The sequence below is a fragment of the Triticum urartu genome, chromosome 6, assembly GCF_003073215.2.
Source record: "Triticum urartu cultivar G1812 chromosome 6, Tu2.1, whole genome shotgun sequence".
Classification (NCBI taxonomy): domain Eukaryota; kingdom Viridiplantae; phylum Streptophyta; class Magnoliopsida; order Poales; family Poaceae; genus Triticum; species Triticum urartu.
Window position 1 is genome coordinate 102,452,399 of NC_053027.1, and position 14,582 is coordinate 102,466,980.

The following is a 14,582-nucleotide window of genomic DNA, read 5'->3' on the forward strand; positions in this document are numbered from 1 at the left end:
GAGACACCTGTAGAGCACCTTTATAATCACCCAGTTACGTTGTGACGTTTGGTAGCACACAAAGTGTTCCTCCGGTAAACGGGAGTTGCATAATCTCATAGTCAAAGGAACATGTATAAGTCATGAAGAAAGCAATAGCAACAAACTAAACGATCAAGTGCTAAGCTAACGAAATGGGTCAAGTCAATCACATCATTCTTCTAATGATGTGATCCCGTTAATCAAATGACAACTCATGTCTATGGTTAGGAAACATAACCATCTTTGATCAACGAGCTAGTCAAGTAGAGGCATACTAATGACACTCTGTTTGTCTATGTATTCACACATGTATTATGTTTCCGATTAATACAATTCTAGCATGAATAATAAACATTTATCATGATATAAGGAAATAAATAATAAATTTTATTATTGCCTCTAGGGCATATTTCCTTCAGCAACCTCCTGGGTTTGAAAGTAAAAGCAACCCCTCTCATGTGTGCAAACTTGACAAGGCACTATATGGTCTAAAGCAAGCTCCATGGGCTTGGCATTCTCGCCTTTGTCACAAAATGCAAACTCTTGGCTTTATTCCTTCAAAGTCTGACACCTCATTGTTTATTTACAACAAGTCCAACACATGCATATTTGTCCTCATATATGTTGATGATATTATTGTGACAAATTCATTTGATGAAGCAATCACATGACTGTTGAAAGACTTGGGGCAAACTTTGCTCTAAAGGATCTTGGAGACTTGCATTATTTCCTTGGAATTGAGGTGAAGAAACACAAGGATGGAATTCATCTCTCTCAGGAAAAATATGCCACTGAGCTAGTAAAGAAGGCTGGTCTGCAAGGTTGTAAACCTACACCCACTCCATTATCCAGCTCAGAAAAATTATCACTTACAGAAGGTACACCTCTGAATCAAGAAGACAACACAAAATACAGAAGTTTGGTAGGAGCACTTCAATATCTCACTCTCACCAGACCTGATATTTCTTTTGCTGTCAATAAAGTTTGTCAGTTCCTTCATGCACCCACTACTATTCATTTGACTGCTGCAAAACGTATAGTAAGATATGTCAAGAATACTTTGAGTGTTGGTCTCAGTTTTAGAAGATCATCTTCTACCCTTGTCAGTGCCTTCTCTGACTCTGATTGGGCAGGATGCTTGGATGACAGGCGTTCAACTGGTGGCTTTGCAATATTTTTTGGGCCTAACTTGATCTCATGGTGTGCTAGAAAAGAAGCAACAGTTTCTAGGTCAAGTACAGAGGCAGAGTACAAGGCGCTAGCAAATGCCACAGCTGAAATTATTTGGGTGCAGTCCATGCTTAAGGAACTTGGTGTGAAAAGTAAGCAAGCTCCCTGTCTATGGTGTGACAATCTTGGTGCTACCTATCTATCTGCCAATCCTGTGTTTCATGCAAGAACAAAACATATTGAAATAGATTTTCATTTTGTCCGAGAAAGGGTTGCTCAAAAGCAGCTTGACATTCAGTTTGTACACTCCAGATATTAGATTGCAGATGGATTCACAAAGCCATTGCCAACAAGGAGCTTTGAAGCTTTCGAGTATAATCTCAACTTGATGAAGTTGTGATTAAGGAAGGGTGTTAAACATGTCATGTACATGTGCACCGTGCCAATATGCACCGCACCGCACCACCATATCATGTAGCGCATATCTTCTGTTGGAGTTGTTTTGATATAGATTAGATTGGTAGGTTGGTAGTAGCATTCTCTCTTATCTCTACCTTGTTGTAACCAACTCTATCTCTCTTTTTTTAGAAAAGGAGGATGACCCCCGGCCTCTGCATCTGGCGATGCATACGACCACTTTATTAATTATTCTCACAAGACCTTACAAAGTCATACAACAATAAGACTAAAGCCGCCGTCTAAGCAACAAAATATCGCTACACCTATCCAGTTGATGAAGGGGCGCAGATAGCCTGGGCCTAATACCAAACAGACATCGCAGCCAAGCCTAACATCTAAGACCTGAGACCCCAACCTAGCCACTTGCCGGGTCTGGGGCACACACTGGTCCGACGTGCTCTCAGAGGCCGCCGCCGCCAACTGCCACCGCTCCATCTTCAGAACTGTATTGATGCATCAACCTTGATCGGTCTAGCTATCGCCGACGCCACCACGGCGCCCAATGACACCTCCTCCCTGCGCGCAAACAGCTGAACACGTCGTGGTCGCCACTGATACACCTCAGCGCCATGCTACCAAGTACCACCAGCCGACACAGCTTGAAGCCCTGGAGGATCTGTCGTGCGTAGCACCTACCGACCAGGCATGACCAAGCGTAGCACCTGTCGGTCAGGCATGACTTGACATCTCCACCGAAGCTCCGTACAAGACGAAGCCGCTCCACCTCCTGTCTCTGACTTCCAGCGCTGCTCCACAAAACGATGCTCCCAAGAGAGAAACGGCACCGTAGTGCCGCCATCGTCCGGACTGGAACACCAGATCCTAGGGTTTTCCCTGGAGCAATACGAGTGGGTCGACGGTAGTCACATGACGATGCCTTCATCAAGGTAACGGCGTGGAATGCCGCCATCGCCCGCCGTTGGCTCGGTTTTCACCGGCAACTACGTCTCCCCGACTCGCCGCTGGTGCCAGATGACGGATCCCGAGATCCGAACACCCAGCCTTAGGCCGACCACCTCTGACAGAAGAGATGACCACCACCGCCGGCTGCACCGGTCAGAACAGATCTGATCGGAGGTGCCGCCGATGAGACCACCAGGCCCTCCACGCCGCCGTCGCCGATCTGAAGGCAGCATGCACGCCAGCCAAACCGGCCGCCGCCGCCGCCTGAAGGGCCATCCGCAGCGCCCGCAGCCCTGGCCTCCGCCGCGCCAAGCCGTCGCCGTCCGAGGACGGGCCGACCTCCCGCCGCCTACAGCCATCTGCCGCGCCGCAGATCCCAGATCGGTCGCGCCACCACACGCCTTGGGGTCCGCCCCACCCCAGAGACGCGCGAGAGAGGAGATCCCCCGCCACCGCCGTCGGCCCCCGGGCTTAGCCCGGCGGCGTCTTCCGGCGGCGGCGGAGGGAGAGGGAGAGGAGGAGGGAGTTTGCGGCGGCGGCGGCTAGGTTTCTGGCCGCCCGAGTCGCCCTAGGGGGAGGACGACGCGGGGGAGGTTCGTGAGGCCCTCGTGGCCCGGGTCTGATGCTTAAATAAGCAGGGGCGCACCTCCCTGATATGTTTTGACATTACTTCTGTTACACATGCATACTTTTTCATGAATAAATATTGTGTCACCACATAGAATTTAACTGTAGTAAAATAGAAGTTAATTAGCACGTCATGAAAGAGCACTTGCTACTGGAAGCAATCATACATGTATGAAACTACCTCCGTAAACAAATATAAGACCGAACATAGAGTTCTGTACTTGAGAAATTCCTTTAGCACATACTTACCCCATTAGTAACCACATGAAACAAAAAAAAAACTGGATCATTTTCTCAATATTTTTTATCTTTCAGTAGTGTCCACGTTTGTTAAATCTCCATTGGTGACAATTATAGATTATCTGTGAGTCAGGAAAAGTGGACCTGCGAGAACAGAATATCGTTGACATTGAAGAACTTGTGGAGCTTTGTACCCGTATGGAAGAGGCTTGCGCGGGATTCACAAGGTTTGATTTCTGTCAGATCTTGGATGCTACAGAGAATTTCTCAGAGAAGATGATAATTGGATGGGGAGGATTTGGGAGGGTGTACAAGGTAAGCCAACATAGAAACAAGTTAACAAAGTGAATGCATATCCCCCTTGTCTTCCTAATAAAGCGTGGATGTCCGCTTAAAGAAACTTAATTTTAACTCCCTTAGTAAAAATTGCAGGGCCAGTTGCCTGGTGGACTTAATGTTGCCATCAAAAGAGCCGATGAGCACGCAGCAATGGTTGAAGTCAACAGTGAATTGCAGCTTGCAAAGCTTCAGCATGCCAATGTGATTCGGTTATTGGGGTGGTGCATCCATGGGAAAGAAAGGATTCTAGTATATGAGTTCATGCAAAATGGTTCCTTAGATCGTTACCTATGCGGTAAGTTTTCCCTACTGTAAGTTATTTCCAAGCGCGCCTCATTTAATTCCAAGTATGTATGTGCATGAATGCAAACCGTCTACAATTAAATCAAGGCTACAACAACCCTAATTCCACACCATTCTTCGAACATTTTGCAGACAGAAGAAAAGGGCCGTTGCTACACTGGTCTAGGCGATTCAAGATAATTACAGGGTTAACAGAGGGAATTGTTTACCTGCATAAGCACTCCATGTTCTGGCTTGTCCACAGAGACTTGAAACCACATAATGTCCTCTTGGATTGTAACATGATCCCAAAGATTGCTGATTTTGGATCAGCTAGAGCACTGAGTTCAGATGTAGCAGAAGAGCGCACGAGTAGGGTCGTGGGAACCAGGTATCAGCTACCTAATATATCAATCATCATAGGTTCCCACCATTTTGCCTTCAGATGTTCTAATCTTACAGTTTTGATATCTTTTGTTTCGCTTTTCAGTGGTTACAAGGCTCCAGAGTATGCATCTCGAGGAGTTTACTCGCTGAAGACATATGTTTTCAGCTTTGGCGTTTTGGTTCTGGTGATTATTAGTGGCCGAAAGAATACCATACTTGACAAGCGAGGGGATACTGTTGGTGATCTTGTACGAGATGTGAGTGAAATGTACATCTATTTCAAGCAAGATTTCTTATAGTTCACGTTCACGAAATGTTTACTTTTGTTGCCAGATTATTTTCCTTCTTTTGCGCTGCAGTTTTCTCATGTCAATCCCTTTGAAAAACTGTTTCAGGCCTGGCGCACGTGGAAGGACCAAAGGTTGCATGAGCTTGTGGATCCGTTGTTAGGGGAAAGATATGAAGCCGCTGAGATAACGAGATGCGCTCAGGTGGCACTACTTTGCTCTCAGGAAGATCCAGCAGATCGGCCCACCATGACAGATGTTGCTGCAATGCTGAACTCTGAAAACATAAGCTCACCGATGGAGCCTAAGCAGCCCGCCGCGCTAATCCATGGGTGTGCCGACATAGACACGACATCGACATACGTGGGCCGATCAAGCAGGACAATAGACATAATGATAACGAGTTCAGCTCCAGTGTCGACCACGGTTCGAATCATTCTAGACCCGGAGGTTTGATATGATGGAGAACATTCAGTAGCATATATAATAAAAAATGTGAGCGAGGATTATGGGCTTTTTACGGCTCAGGTAGTGTACATATTCGAGATATCAAGACCAGTTTTGTATAGTGAAAATAAACATGTGTGTGTGGTACCAGCTACCGGACTGATTTTCCATCAGCTACATTGTGATTCAACGTGCGATGTTTCATGTTTTTTTTTTTGCGGGGATGTTTCATGTTTTGTTGTTCCTATTTTCTGCGGCATCCAGAGATAGGGATCTCGGAATCTTTGCAACCTGGATCATCAGGTTTCTGAGATCATACATGGCAAACCAAAACTGACACTTAGCCGGCAATCACAGAACTCCGAGTTACGACCTGCAGCTGGACACACATACAAACACATGCTGGTTAAGTGCTGCTCTGGATTGAAATAAGACCTTGATGCACCATGCTGGTTAAGATGTTTAACTCTGCAGTGGACAGGGTTTCAGTTAGAAACAGACGCAAGGGTGAGAGAAGTGGAAAGTTCTGCATTTTAGATTTCTGGCAGGAGAACTGATTTTAGATTTCTGAGGAATTAGTTATGCCTGGACTCGGATTCAGACATGCATGCCTGCGCTAGTTGGAAAGATAGAAAGCAATTTGAATCCGAGTCTCTTGCCGCCAGTTTTAGCTATGCATGCCTGGGCCGACTTCGACTCGGATTCAAAAACCAAAGTGCGCGTTTTAGCCATGCCTGGGCCGACTCGGATTCAAATTGCTTGCCGCTACTTCTCTGTCTCCCGCGTCCCTGTTTTCTTGCTCGCCGCGTTTCCCCAATCCCCGATCAGCCTCCCTCGATCCATCTTCCTCTCTCTCCCAGCGCCGGATCGTTGCTCTCGCGATTCCACGGCCGCGACCATGGGTGGCACCACGGTGCTCCCGCCGTCTCGGCTCCCGCGCCGGATCGCCGCCGACGACCTGCACTCCTGCTCCTCCCACGTGCGCGTAAACCCCGCCCTGATGGCGAACCCCGCGGCTGCCAAGAAGCCAAAGCGCACCGGATCCGTGCGCGACGTCCAACCGCCGCCGGCGAAGCGCGTGCGCGGTGCCTGCTCCGGGGGCGAGCTCCATGCCGCGGTCCCCGCCAACATCAAGGGTAGCAGCAAGCTTTCGTGTCCCAGCAGCGGCAAGGATCCCAAGAGTCCGACCTGCCTCCACTCCTCCGGGATCAAGAACCAGGTCGCCGAATCTCCGGCGAGCGCGACGCAATCGAAGCCGCAGATGAGCATGCGCGAACTGATCGAGAAAGCTCGCCTCACCATGGCTCGCCTCGACAAGGCTCGCTCTGCCTCCAAAGAAGAGGCTAACCGTCGGCAGGAGATCGAGCGCAGCAGAGCAGAGGCCCGGCGAAAGATGGAGCAGATGGCGGACACGGTGCAGTTCAACGACCCCCGGATCCATCACTCCCGACGTGACCAAGTCCCCTGAGGAGCTGCTCAAAGCAAGACAGCACGCATGGCGTTATCAAGCTCACCTCCTCGAGATGGCTCGTCGACAGGACTTTGCTCAAGCGATGCAAATCCACGGATGAGCGCTCGGGTGATGGAAGCAGAGGACGAAATCATCAGCAGTGCAGGCTTGCTGGTGGTAGTCTTGCATCAGAGGAAGCAAAGCAGAGGAAGCAGAGGAACCAATTCCTTTCTTGAGTCCGTGTGGGTAAACCTTCGAGTTAAGCTAGTCCTTCCTAAAGCATTCACACATGAGTTTCATTTAATCTTTGCATCTCTGGGTTCTGCACTTAATCACCAAGATTTCTAGTGTTCCTTCAATCCCTTTCAGCCATTAGTAATTTTACAAGAGTGTCAGCAGAGTCTCAATCTAGCTAGGCAGCAAAAACCTTGTTAAGATGTGTACGCATAGTTACACTACATCCACACCTGGTCCTAAGTAAGGGTTTAAGTAAATAAAGGGCATTTTCAATAAATCAAAGTAAAGCAGATGAGCCTAAAAAGGAAACTCATGTACTGCAATTCCGGCACGAGACAGAGCGTAAAACGCACTCGCCGCAAAATCCAAAACGCCCGTTTGCTACCCGGCTTGTAGCAGGAAAAAAGGAGTAGAATTGAACTTGTCGATACACACAGTAATCATGTGAGCTGCCTAGCGTCTGGAGACTATGCTGACCCTCCTGTAAAATTAATCTTGGCTGACTTGGATTCTTAGGCATTGGCGTCGTGGTGAGTTAAAGTTGCAGTTTCTGACGAGTAGCATTGGTTGGTGAACTCTTGTGTGTATGTGTGAGTGAAGCTTTGAGCTAAGCAAGTCCTTGATGTACCGACTATCAAGTCATACTGTATTAATTTTGGATATGAATGAGAAAATTGTTGGTCTGAATTTTGCAGAGCATTTGAGTAATCTTTTCGTATCTATTTATTCTTGTATGCTTCTGTGGCTTCTTAAAGCATTCTGCTGCTCTAGTCGGAAAAGTGTGTACTGAGGCACAGATCCAATGGATGTTCGGAAAAGAATAACTAGTCAAGAATGTGAAAAAGAACCAGATCTCTTTCTATGTTTTCGGTCTGTGACTTGGATTGTTCTGATGTATGCAAGTAGCACCAGATCTCTTTCTATGTTTTCGGTCTGTTGTATTTTCCAGTCTGTTGTATGCAAGCATTGGATCTGATGGATGCAAGCACATCAGGAAGATCACTTCTGTGCTTAACTACTATTCCAGATGACTGCTATTTCCTGGAGAAGAACATATATGCTGTCTGAATTTTGCAACTGCTGCAATTCATTCAATACAATTGGTATATATGCCAGACTAGTTTCATGTCACACTGCAGAGAAAATCAATAGTACTTGACGGCAATGGTGTTTACTGCATTTAAACTACACAGCTTCATTGGAAATCAACTCAGCTACAATGAGAAACGTCGGCAACATCCACAGGTATTGCAGTTCTTCCTCCTCTGTACCTTCAGCGTCATCCGCAACTTCTCGGCTTTTTTTCCTGAAGAGAAATCACGAGGGCGCACTTTAACACGCTTGGAAATGGAAAGATTAGCTCTGCTCTGTACAAGTTTTGTAGCTCCTGGGGTGACAGATTCTTTTTCCTCTGTGAACGCCAGTAGTTTGTTTGTATCTTGTGTGCTAATAAAGGGGCTTATTTGTAAGAGCTAGACCTCCTCTTAGCATAGCTTGGTACATCAAGATGATGTAGGCACAAAACAGTCCTGAACTTGTAGCAGCTCTGAACTTCAGGGTTAATATTGATGTTTCCTTCCCTAAATAGCACTTGTCATCAGTAGTTAAATGAACTACTACTAGTTAAAAAGATAGTATGATCAATTTGAACGGTCAAAACTTGGCTAGCGACACCATATCTTTGGCCCCATTTGGCCATCACCAGTCATTTCTCTCCAACTCTCACGATCTCTTGTTCTCCAAGTCTAAATCTCTGTAACAACTCATGTATGTGCTATATCAGGGAGGTGCGCCCCTGCTTATTTAACATGAACCCGTCGCCTCTAACGAGGTAAGATGTTTCCACCATCGCACAGTTCCATGCTTGTGGGCTATACTGTTTATTCACTCATTGCGGACTTTTGGAGGTTTTCCAAGGCTCACCACATGACATTCTGCGGTATCTTATCATAGGTCTTCTTCAAGTCAATGAACACCATATCAAGGACCTTCTTTTACTCGTTGTATCTCTTCATAAGTTGTCGTATCAAGGAAATGGCTTCCATGGTCGACCCCTCAGTCATGATATCAAACTGATTTTTTGTCATGCTTGTCATTCTTCTTAAGCTGTGCTCAATGACTCTCTCTCATAACTTCATTGTATGGCTCATCAGCTTAATTCCATGGTAATTAGTATAACTTTGAACATCCCCTTGTTCTTGAAGATTGGTATTAATATACTCAGCCAGAAAGAAATGTGGTTGAAAAGTTTAGTAGCCATACTATCGCTATGTCTTTGAGGCCTCTTCATAACTTAATGGAGATACAATTATTTATTTATTTTTACGGGAAATGGGGATACAATTAGGGCCTCTCTTACCTCAGACTCCTAAATCCGTCACACAAAACGCATGCTAGTATCATCAAATGAATCGAGCCAATAGAATAAAAAAAGTGTGAAGGAAGCCGCATCTACTTGAGAAATTTGGATATTTGATAGGACGAAGGGGTGGGATCGAGACATATGTGGCGGTGGCTTCTCCCTCTCCCTTGGCTTAGCTTGCTCCTGTCCCTATTGCCCAGCCCGCAAGACGGCGATGATGATGAAGCGACGCTGGATGTCTTGGTCCCTTCCAAACTGGCGTATTGCCAAAGGCTCTTTACAAGGGTGCAAGGGTACATATACTACCACTGCTACTACTTGGTGATTTCTTTAAAACCAACACGAACACATACACATGTACGGAATCGGACATGGACACGCAAAGTCGTGTTTTACTGATTAACTCTAAAAGCCCAAAATCACCACTGACCTCTTGCGCCGGATTAAGGTTTCATATGCTGTTGAGTATTTTTTTTCTATCTGAAGTATTGAGCCGTGCAGGTTGTCGCAGTATATTTGTGTTGAAAGTTTATAATCTCAATTTACAAAGTTCAAAACATTCTGACTTTGAATTCGAATCCTATGAGCTGAAAGCTCTTTTTTTTTAATGAACAGAGCTCAAAATTCTGCATTTGGTGTTCAGTATTGCCCTATTTTAGTGTCAAGGTGAAAGCTGACATTTTCAGGTTGAAGATTTTTTCAGTGTCAGGTTCTTCTGAATTTTATTCATCAGCTGAAGGCCTCAATTTACAGTCTTATATTCTTTCAGATGGACTGATATCTGAAAAAGAGGCTCTTGTTATAGACATATGCAGAGTTCCTTCTCTGCCTCTGCTAGATCACTGAGTTTGATGCTGTTCGGCTATGGAGCCTAACCAGGTTTGTGGTTGTGCTTTGGAGCGTTGTTTTTCAGCAACACATGGTCGCTTGTTTTCCTTTGTTGCATCGTTGCCATGCAGCAGAATCTTATGCTGAAGATGGCGCGTACCTTGCAGTGTGGCACTCTGTTTCCCACATGGTAGTGTTCTGCAATGGATATAAATATGTAGTTCCTGAGCCTCCTCTTTGTTTTCTTTCATCAATAAGCTAGAATTATTTAGTTATCCAGTCCTGTCTAGGTTCTATAGAACTGGCTTATTATTGTTATGATCTGAGAGATCGATTTCCTACAGAGCTGAGTTCGGTTCCTGTTCTCTGAATTCTTAGCACAACATCATCACGAGTCCTCGCTTTTTATATATTTTTTCGATCTTTGCTCACCTTACGAACTCCTGGGCACTTGTGCCTAGTTACCTCCTCAGATTGCTTCATACATTTGTTGATTCAGCAGTTGATCATTCGGAATTTCTGCCTCTGTTTTCATCGCACCGTGGTACCTTCAAAAAAGTGTGATTTGGATTCAGTTTCTGGAGGTTCAATCCTAGAGAATGACTGGGTGATTTGACAGTTGGTTTGGCCCTGTGTTCACGGCAACCACAAGCGCATATATCTCCGGCCATGACCTTACCAGAGAATAGTAATCACTTCACTGTGAGTCTGGGGATTGGGATACCAAGGGTGTGGCCTCAAAGCACTGGTGGATTTGATATTTTTCTCACACGGTGACCCCGAGTTTGAAGTCTTTGTACGCATATTTTTCTCACACGGTGACCCCGAGTCTGAGGGCAATAAACGACATCAACCTGCAGCTTTTTGCCAGCACTCCAACTGTACGCAATGGTGCTGCAGAAACTCTTATGCGTCTTAGTTTTCCTGCTGATATGCACATCCAAGGCGATCAACCCGGAAGCAGAAGCCCTTCTCCGATGGAAATCCACTTTGATTGGCAGCACCAAGTCACTATCCTCATGGTCGATTGCAACATCTACCTGCTCTTGGTTCTGCGTCACTTGTGATGCTGCCGGACATGTTACCGAGCTCCATCTTCCCAACAAGGGGCTCCATGGTACGCTTCATGCCTTCTACTCTGCAGCGTTCCAAAACCTCACAGTGCTCAACCTCAACAGCAACAACCTTGTTGGTATGATTCCAGCAAACATCTCCCTGTTTCTCACACTTGCCGTTCTCGACTTGAGCTATAACAATCTTGTTGGTGCCATCCCCTACCAACTCAGTCACCTCCCAAAGATTGTTAAGTTAGATTTGGGAAATAACCACTTGAGCAACCCAGAATATGCCAACTTCTTACCTATGTCCAGTTTGAAGTTGTTATCTCTAGCTAATAATAATCTCAGTGGTGCCTTCCCACAATTCATTATCAACTCCACGAATGTGGGGATGAGATCCCTCGATTTATCTGGTAACACCTTCTCAGGGCCGTTACCAGATTCACTGCCAGAGATGGTCCCAAGGTTGAGGTGCCTGAATCTATCCGCTAATGGATTCTTTGGCTCGATACCTCGCTCATTCTCAAGTTTCCAAAAGCTAAAGTGGCTATATCTCAACTCAAATAATCTCACAGGAGGAATCCCTAAGGAGCTTGGGATGATAACAGGATTGAGAATACTTTCGCTGTACAACAACCCACTTGGTGGGTCAATCCCTGCCTCACTCGGGCAGCTGCATTCCCTCCAGTATCTCCACATAAATGATGCTGATTTGGTTTCTACTCTTCCACCTGAGCTGGGGAACCTTACTAGTCTCGAGTACATGTTACTGAAAGGGAATCATTTATTTGGAAGCTTGCCACCATCATTTGCACGGGTGCAAACTATGATCCATTTCAGTGTACGGGACAACAATATCAATGGTGCCATCCCCTCAGAGATGTTTACAAACTGGACAAACCTTCGGACATTCGATGTTGCAAACAACTTATTAGTTGGAAGCATCCCATCGCAGCTCAGGGTGCAAACAATGGTCTATTTCAGTGTAGGGGACAACAATATCAACGGTACCATCCCCTCAGAGATGTTTACGAACTTGACAAACCTTATGTACTTCAATGTTACAAACAACTTGTTAGCTGGAAGCATCCCATCGCAGGTCAGCAACTCCGAGGCGTTATTTCTTCTCAGCCTCTCTGGAAACAACTTTACTGGCTCGATCCCGGTGGAGATGGGAAACATGGTAAACTTGGAATCGCTGGATTTGGCCAAGAATCACCTTACTGGAACAATACCACCTACCATCGGCAATTTAACAAAGTTGCGCTTACTTGACATCAGTGACAACCGTCTCGAGGGTGAGCTTCCTGCGACCATCTCCTATCTGGTGAATCTTTTTGTTCTCTCCTTGTCTGGAAACAAGTTCACTGGTATCACTCCTAATGTCCACAGCAGGCAGTCGACGATTATTAATGTGTCCGACAACAACAACAGCGTCTTTGGAGAATCATTGTCTGCCTATTGTAACCTAATAATGCTGCAAGTCCTGGATCTATCAAAGAATCAAATATTTGGAGATCTCCCTGGTTGCTTGTGGAACTTGGTAGGACTGGAATCCTTGGATTTGTCGAGCAATGCTTTTGGTGGGGAAGTTCCAACCTTGGCTCACTGTAGTTCTTCGCTAAGGTCGCTGCACCTGTCGAACAACAACTTCACGGGTTGCTTTCCAGCAGTGTTGAAGAACTTCAAAAACCTTGTCATTTTGGATCTCGGGAATAATAAGATGTCTGGCGCAGTTCCTCCGTGGATAGGGGAAAGCAATCCTTTGTTGAGGATCCTTGGACTGCGATCAAACATGTTCCATGGAAGTATTCCCCGGCAGCTATCAGAACTGTCTAATCTCCAACTGCTTGATCTAGCTGGAAATAATTTCGTAGGTACCATACCAGAAAGCTTTGTCAACTTTTCCTTGATGAGACAGACATCCATAAAGCAGCCGGTTATAATAAGTAGCATATTATATACTACTACCAACCATGAAGATTTTGAAAATGGTCGCATGGACATAACTTGGAAGGGACGTGAGTACACCTTTCAGGGAAGAGATGCATTTGTGACTGGTATTGATCTCTCTGGCAATTCTCTCTCTGGTGAAATCCCTTCAGAGTTGACAAGTCTTAGAGGCATACAGTTACTAAATATGTCAAGAAACTATCTTTCTGGTGGTATCCCCAAAGACATTGGCAATCTGAAGTGGTTAGAATCCCTTGACCTCTCGTGGAACAAGCTATCCGGTCCTATTCCTCCTAGCATATCAAACCTGGTATTCCTCTGCTCTCTTAATCTCTCGAACAACCTTTTATCAGGAGAGATACCTACAGGCAATCAACTCCAAACATTGGACGACCCATCAATTTATAGCAATAACCTAGGACTTTGTGGCTCTCTGTTGAACATTTCGTGTATAAATAGTTCAAGTCTGACAATCACTTCACGTCAAGATCTTGAAGCCATTTGGATGTACTACTCAGTGATTGCTGGAACAGTTTTTGGTTTCTGGTTATGGTTTGCTACATTGTTTTTCTGCAAGGTCTGGAGATGTGCTTTCTTGAGTTGCATAGATGCCATGCAACAGAAGGTTATGAAGAAGATGACGCATATCTGGAGTACAGAAAGCTGCCCGAGTGTTGAATGATACCAAACTGAATGAATATGAAACAAGATGTAAGCGTCGTGATAGTTTTCTATGTTTGTATTGCTGGTACGCTCAAGAACTATGAATGTGTTTAGTGGACATATTTTGTTTGAAGGTTCTAGACAAGTGTTGTAATCGGCATGGGATTTCTGTTATGCCGATCTTTCTTTTCCTGAATAAGTTTGCAGTACAGCTTTGGTCAGTGGTAATGATGCATGTCTCACTCATGTTTTTAAGTGTCTGTTGTAAATCAAATAATATTTGTAAAGCCTCTTGTGCTAGAATTTCCCTGTTGATCAGATTTGAAGAGCAGTTTCAGTCGGTATATACTGGAACGGCCTTAGAGCCTGTCCCTTCAGATAGTGAACCTTCAGCAGGCACTGGAATTTCACTCCATGATCTTCAAGGGGAGGCACGAGCGAGATCTATTTCTTACTACCTCAACATGCCACCTTCCATATGTCTCAGTCGTCCACGAAACCTGACGACTTTATTTCGGTCTTCCGTTTGTCATACCTTAACATGCTACCTTCTTCCATCTGAATGCTACATTTTCCTACGGTGTGCATATAAAATCCAAAGCTTTAGTGGAAAATTGGTTTCCTCAAACTGAAAGATTCAGGGCTTAGAAAAACCACGTAAAAAATATGGGTGCACTTAAATCACATTGAAAGGACTTTTTTTTAAGATCCAGATTTATTATAAATAGAAAATAGAAATATGAAACACCACAAACATAGTAAAAATTACATGAGGTCTCTGAACCACCATCAACTTGAAACCCTGTGGGTGTATTACTCAGTGATTGCTGGAACTGTCTTTGGTTTCTGGATTGGTTTGGGACATTGTT

At 45.2% G+C, this 14,582-nt stretch overlaps 2 protein-coding genes across 2 annotated transcripts; both read left to right on the forward strand.

Annotated features, from left to right (window-relative positions):
- Nucleotides 1–3,537: 3,537 nt before the first annotated feature.
- LOC125516069 (putative cysteine-rich receptor-like protein kinase 20) lies at nucleotides 3,538–5,171 on the forward strand. The gene is made up of 5 exons (XM_048681555.1): nucleotides 3,538–3,735; nucleotides 3,853–4,054; nucleotides 4,195–4,432; nucleotides 4,532–4,685; nucleotides 4,824–5,171. Exons 1-5 carry the CDS (start codon nucleotides 3,619–3,621, stop codon nucleotides 5,169–5,171), a joined length of 1,059 nt encoding a protein of 352 aa, XP_048537512.1. The 5' UTR covers nucleotides 3,538–3,618.
- Nucleotides 5,172–9,949: 4,778 nt separating this feature from the next.
- Nucleotides 9,950–13,931, forward strand: LOC125516003 (LRR receptor-like serine/threonine-protein kinase FLS2). The gene has a single exon (XM_048681488.1). The coding sequence runs from the start codon at nucleotides 10,928–10,930 to the stop codon at nucleotides 13,730–13,732; it is 2,805 nt and encodes a 934-aa protein (XP_048537445.1). The 5' UTR covers nucleotides 9,950–10,927; the 3' UTR covers nucleotides 13,733–13,931.
- Nucleotides 13,932–14,582: the final 651 nt, after the last annotated feature.

Bases quoted from the DNA above. Each gene is read 5' to 3' on its own strand.
- LOC125516069 (XM_048681555.1), top strand. From the start codon at position 3,619: ATGGAAGAGGCTTGCGCGGGATTCACAAGGTTTGATTTCTGTCAGATC. The intron at 4,055-4,194 runs GTAAGTTTTCCC...AACATTTTGCAG, and splicing joins CTTAGATCGTTACCTATGCG to ACAGAAGAAAAGGGCCGTTG. The intron at 4,433-4,531 runs GTATCAGCTACC...TTCGCTTTTCAG, and splicing joins AGTAGGGTCGTGGGAACCAG to TGGTTACAAGGCTCCAGAGT.
- LOC125516003 (XM_048681488.1), top strand. From the start codon at position 10,928: ATGGTGCTGCAGAAACTCTTATGCGTCTTAGTTTTCCTGCTGATATGC.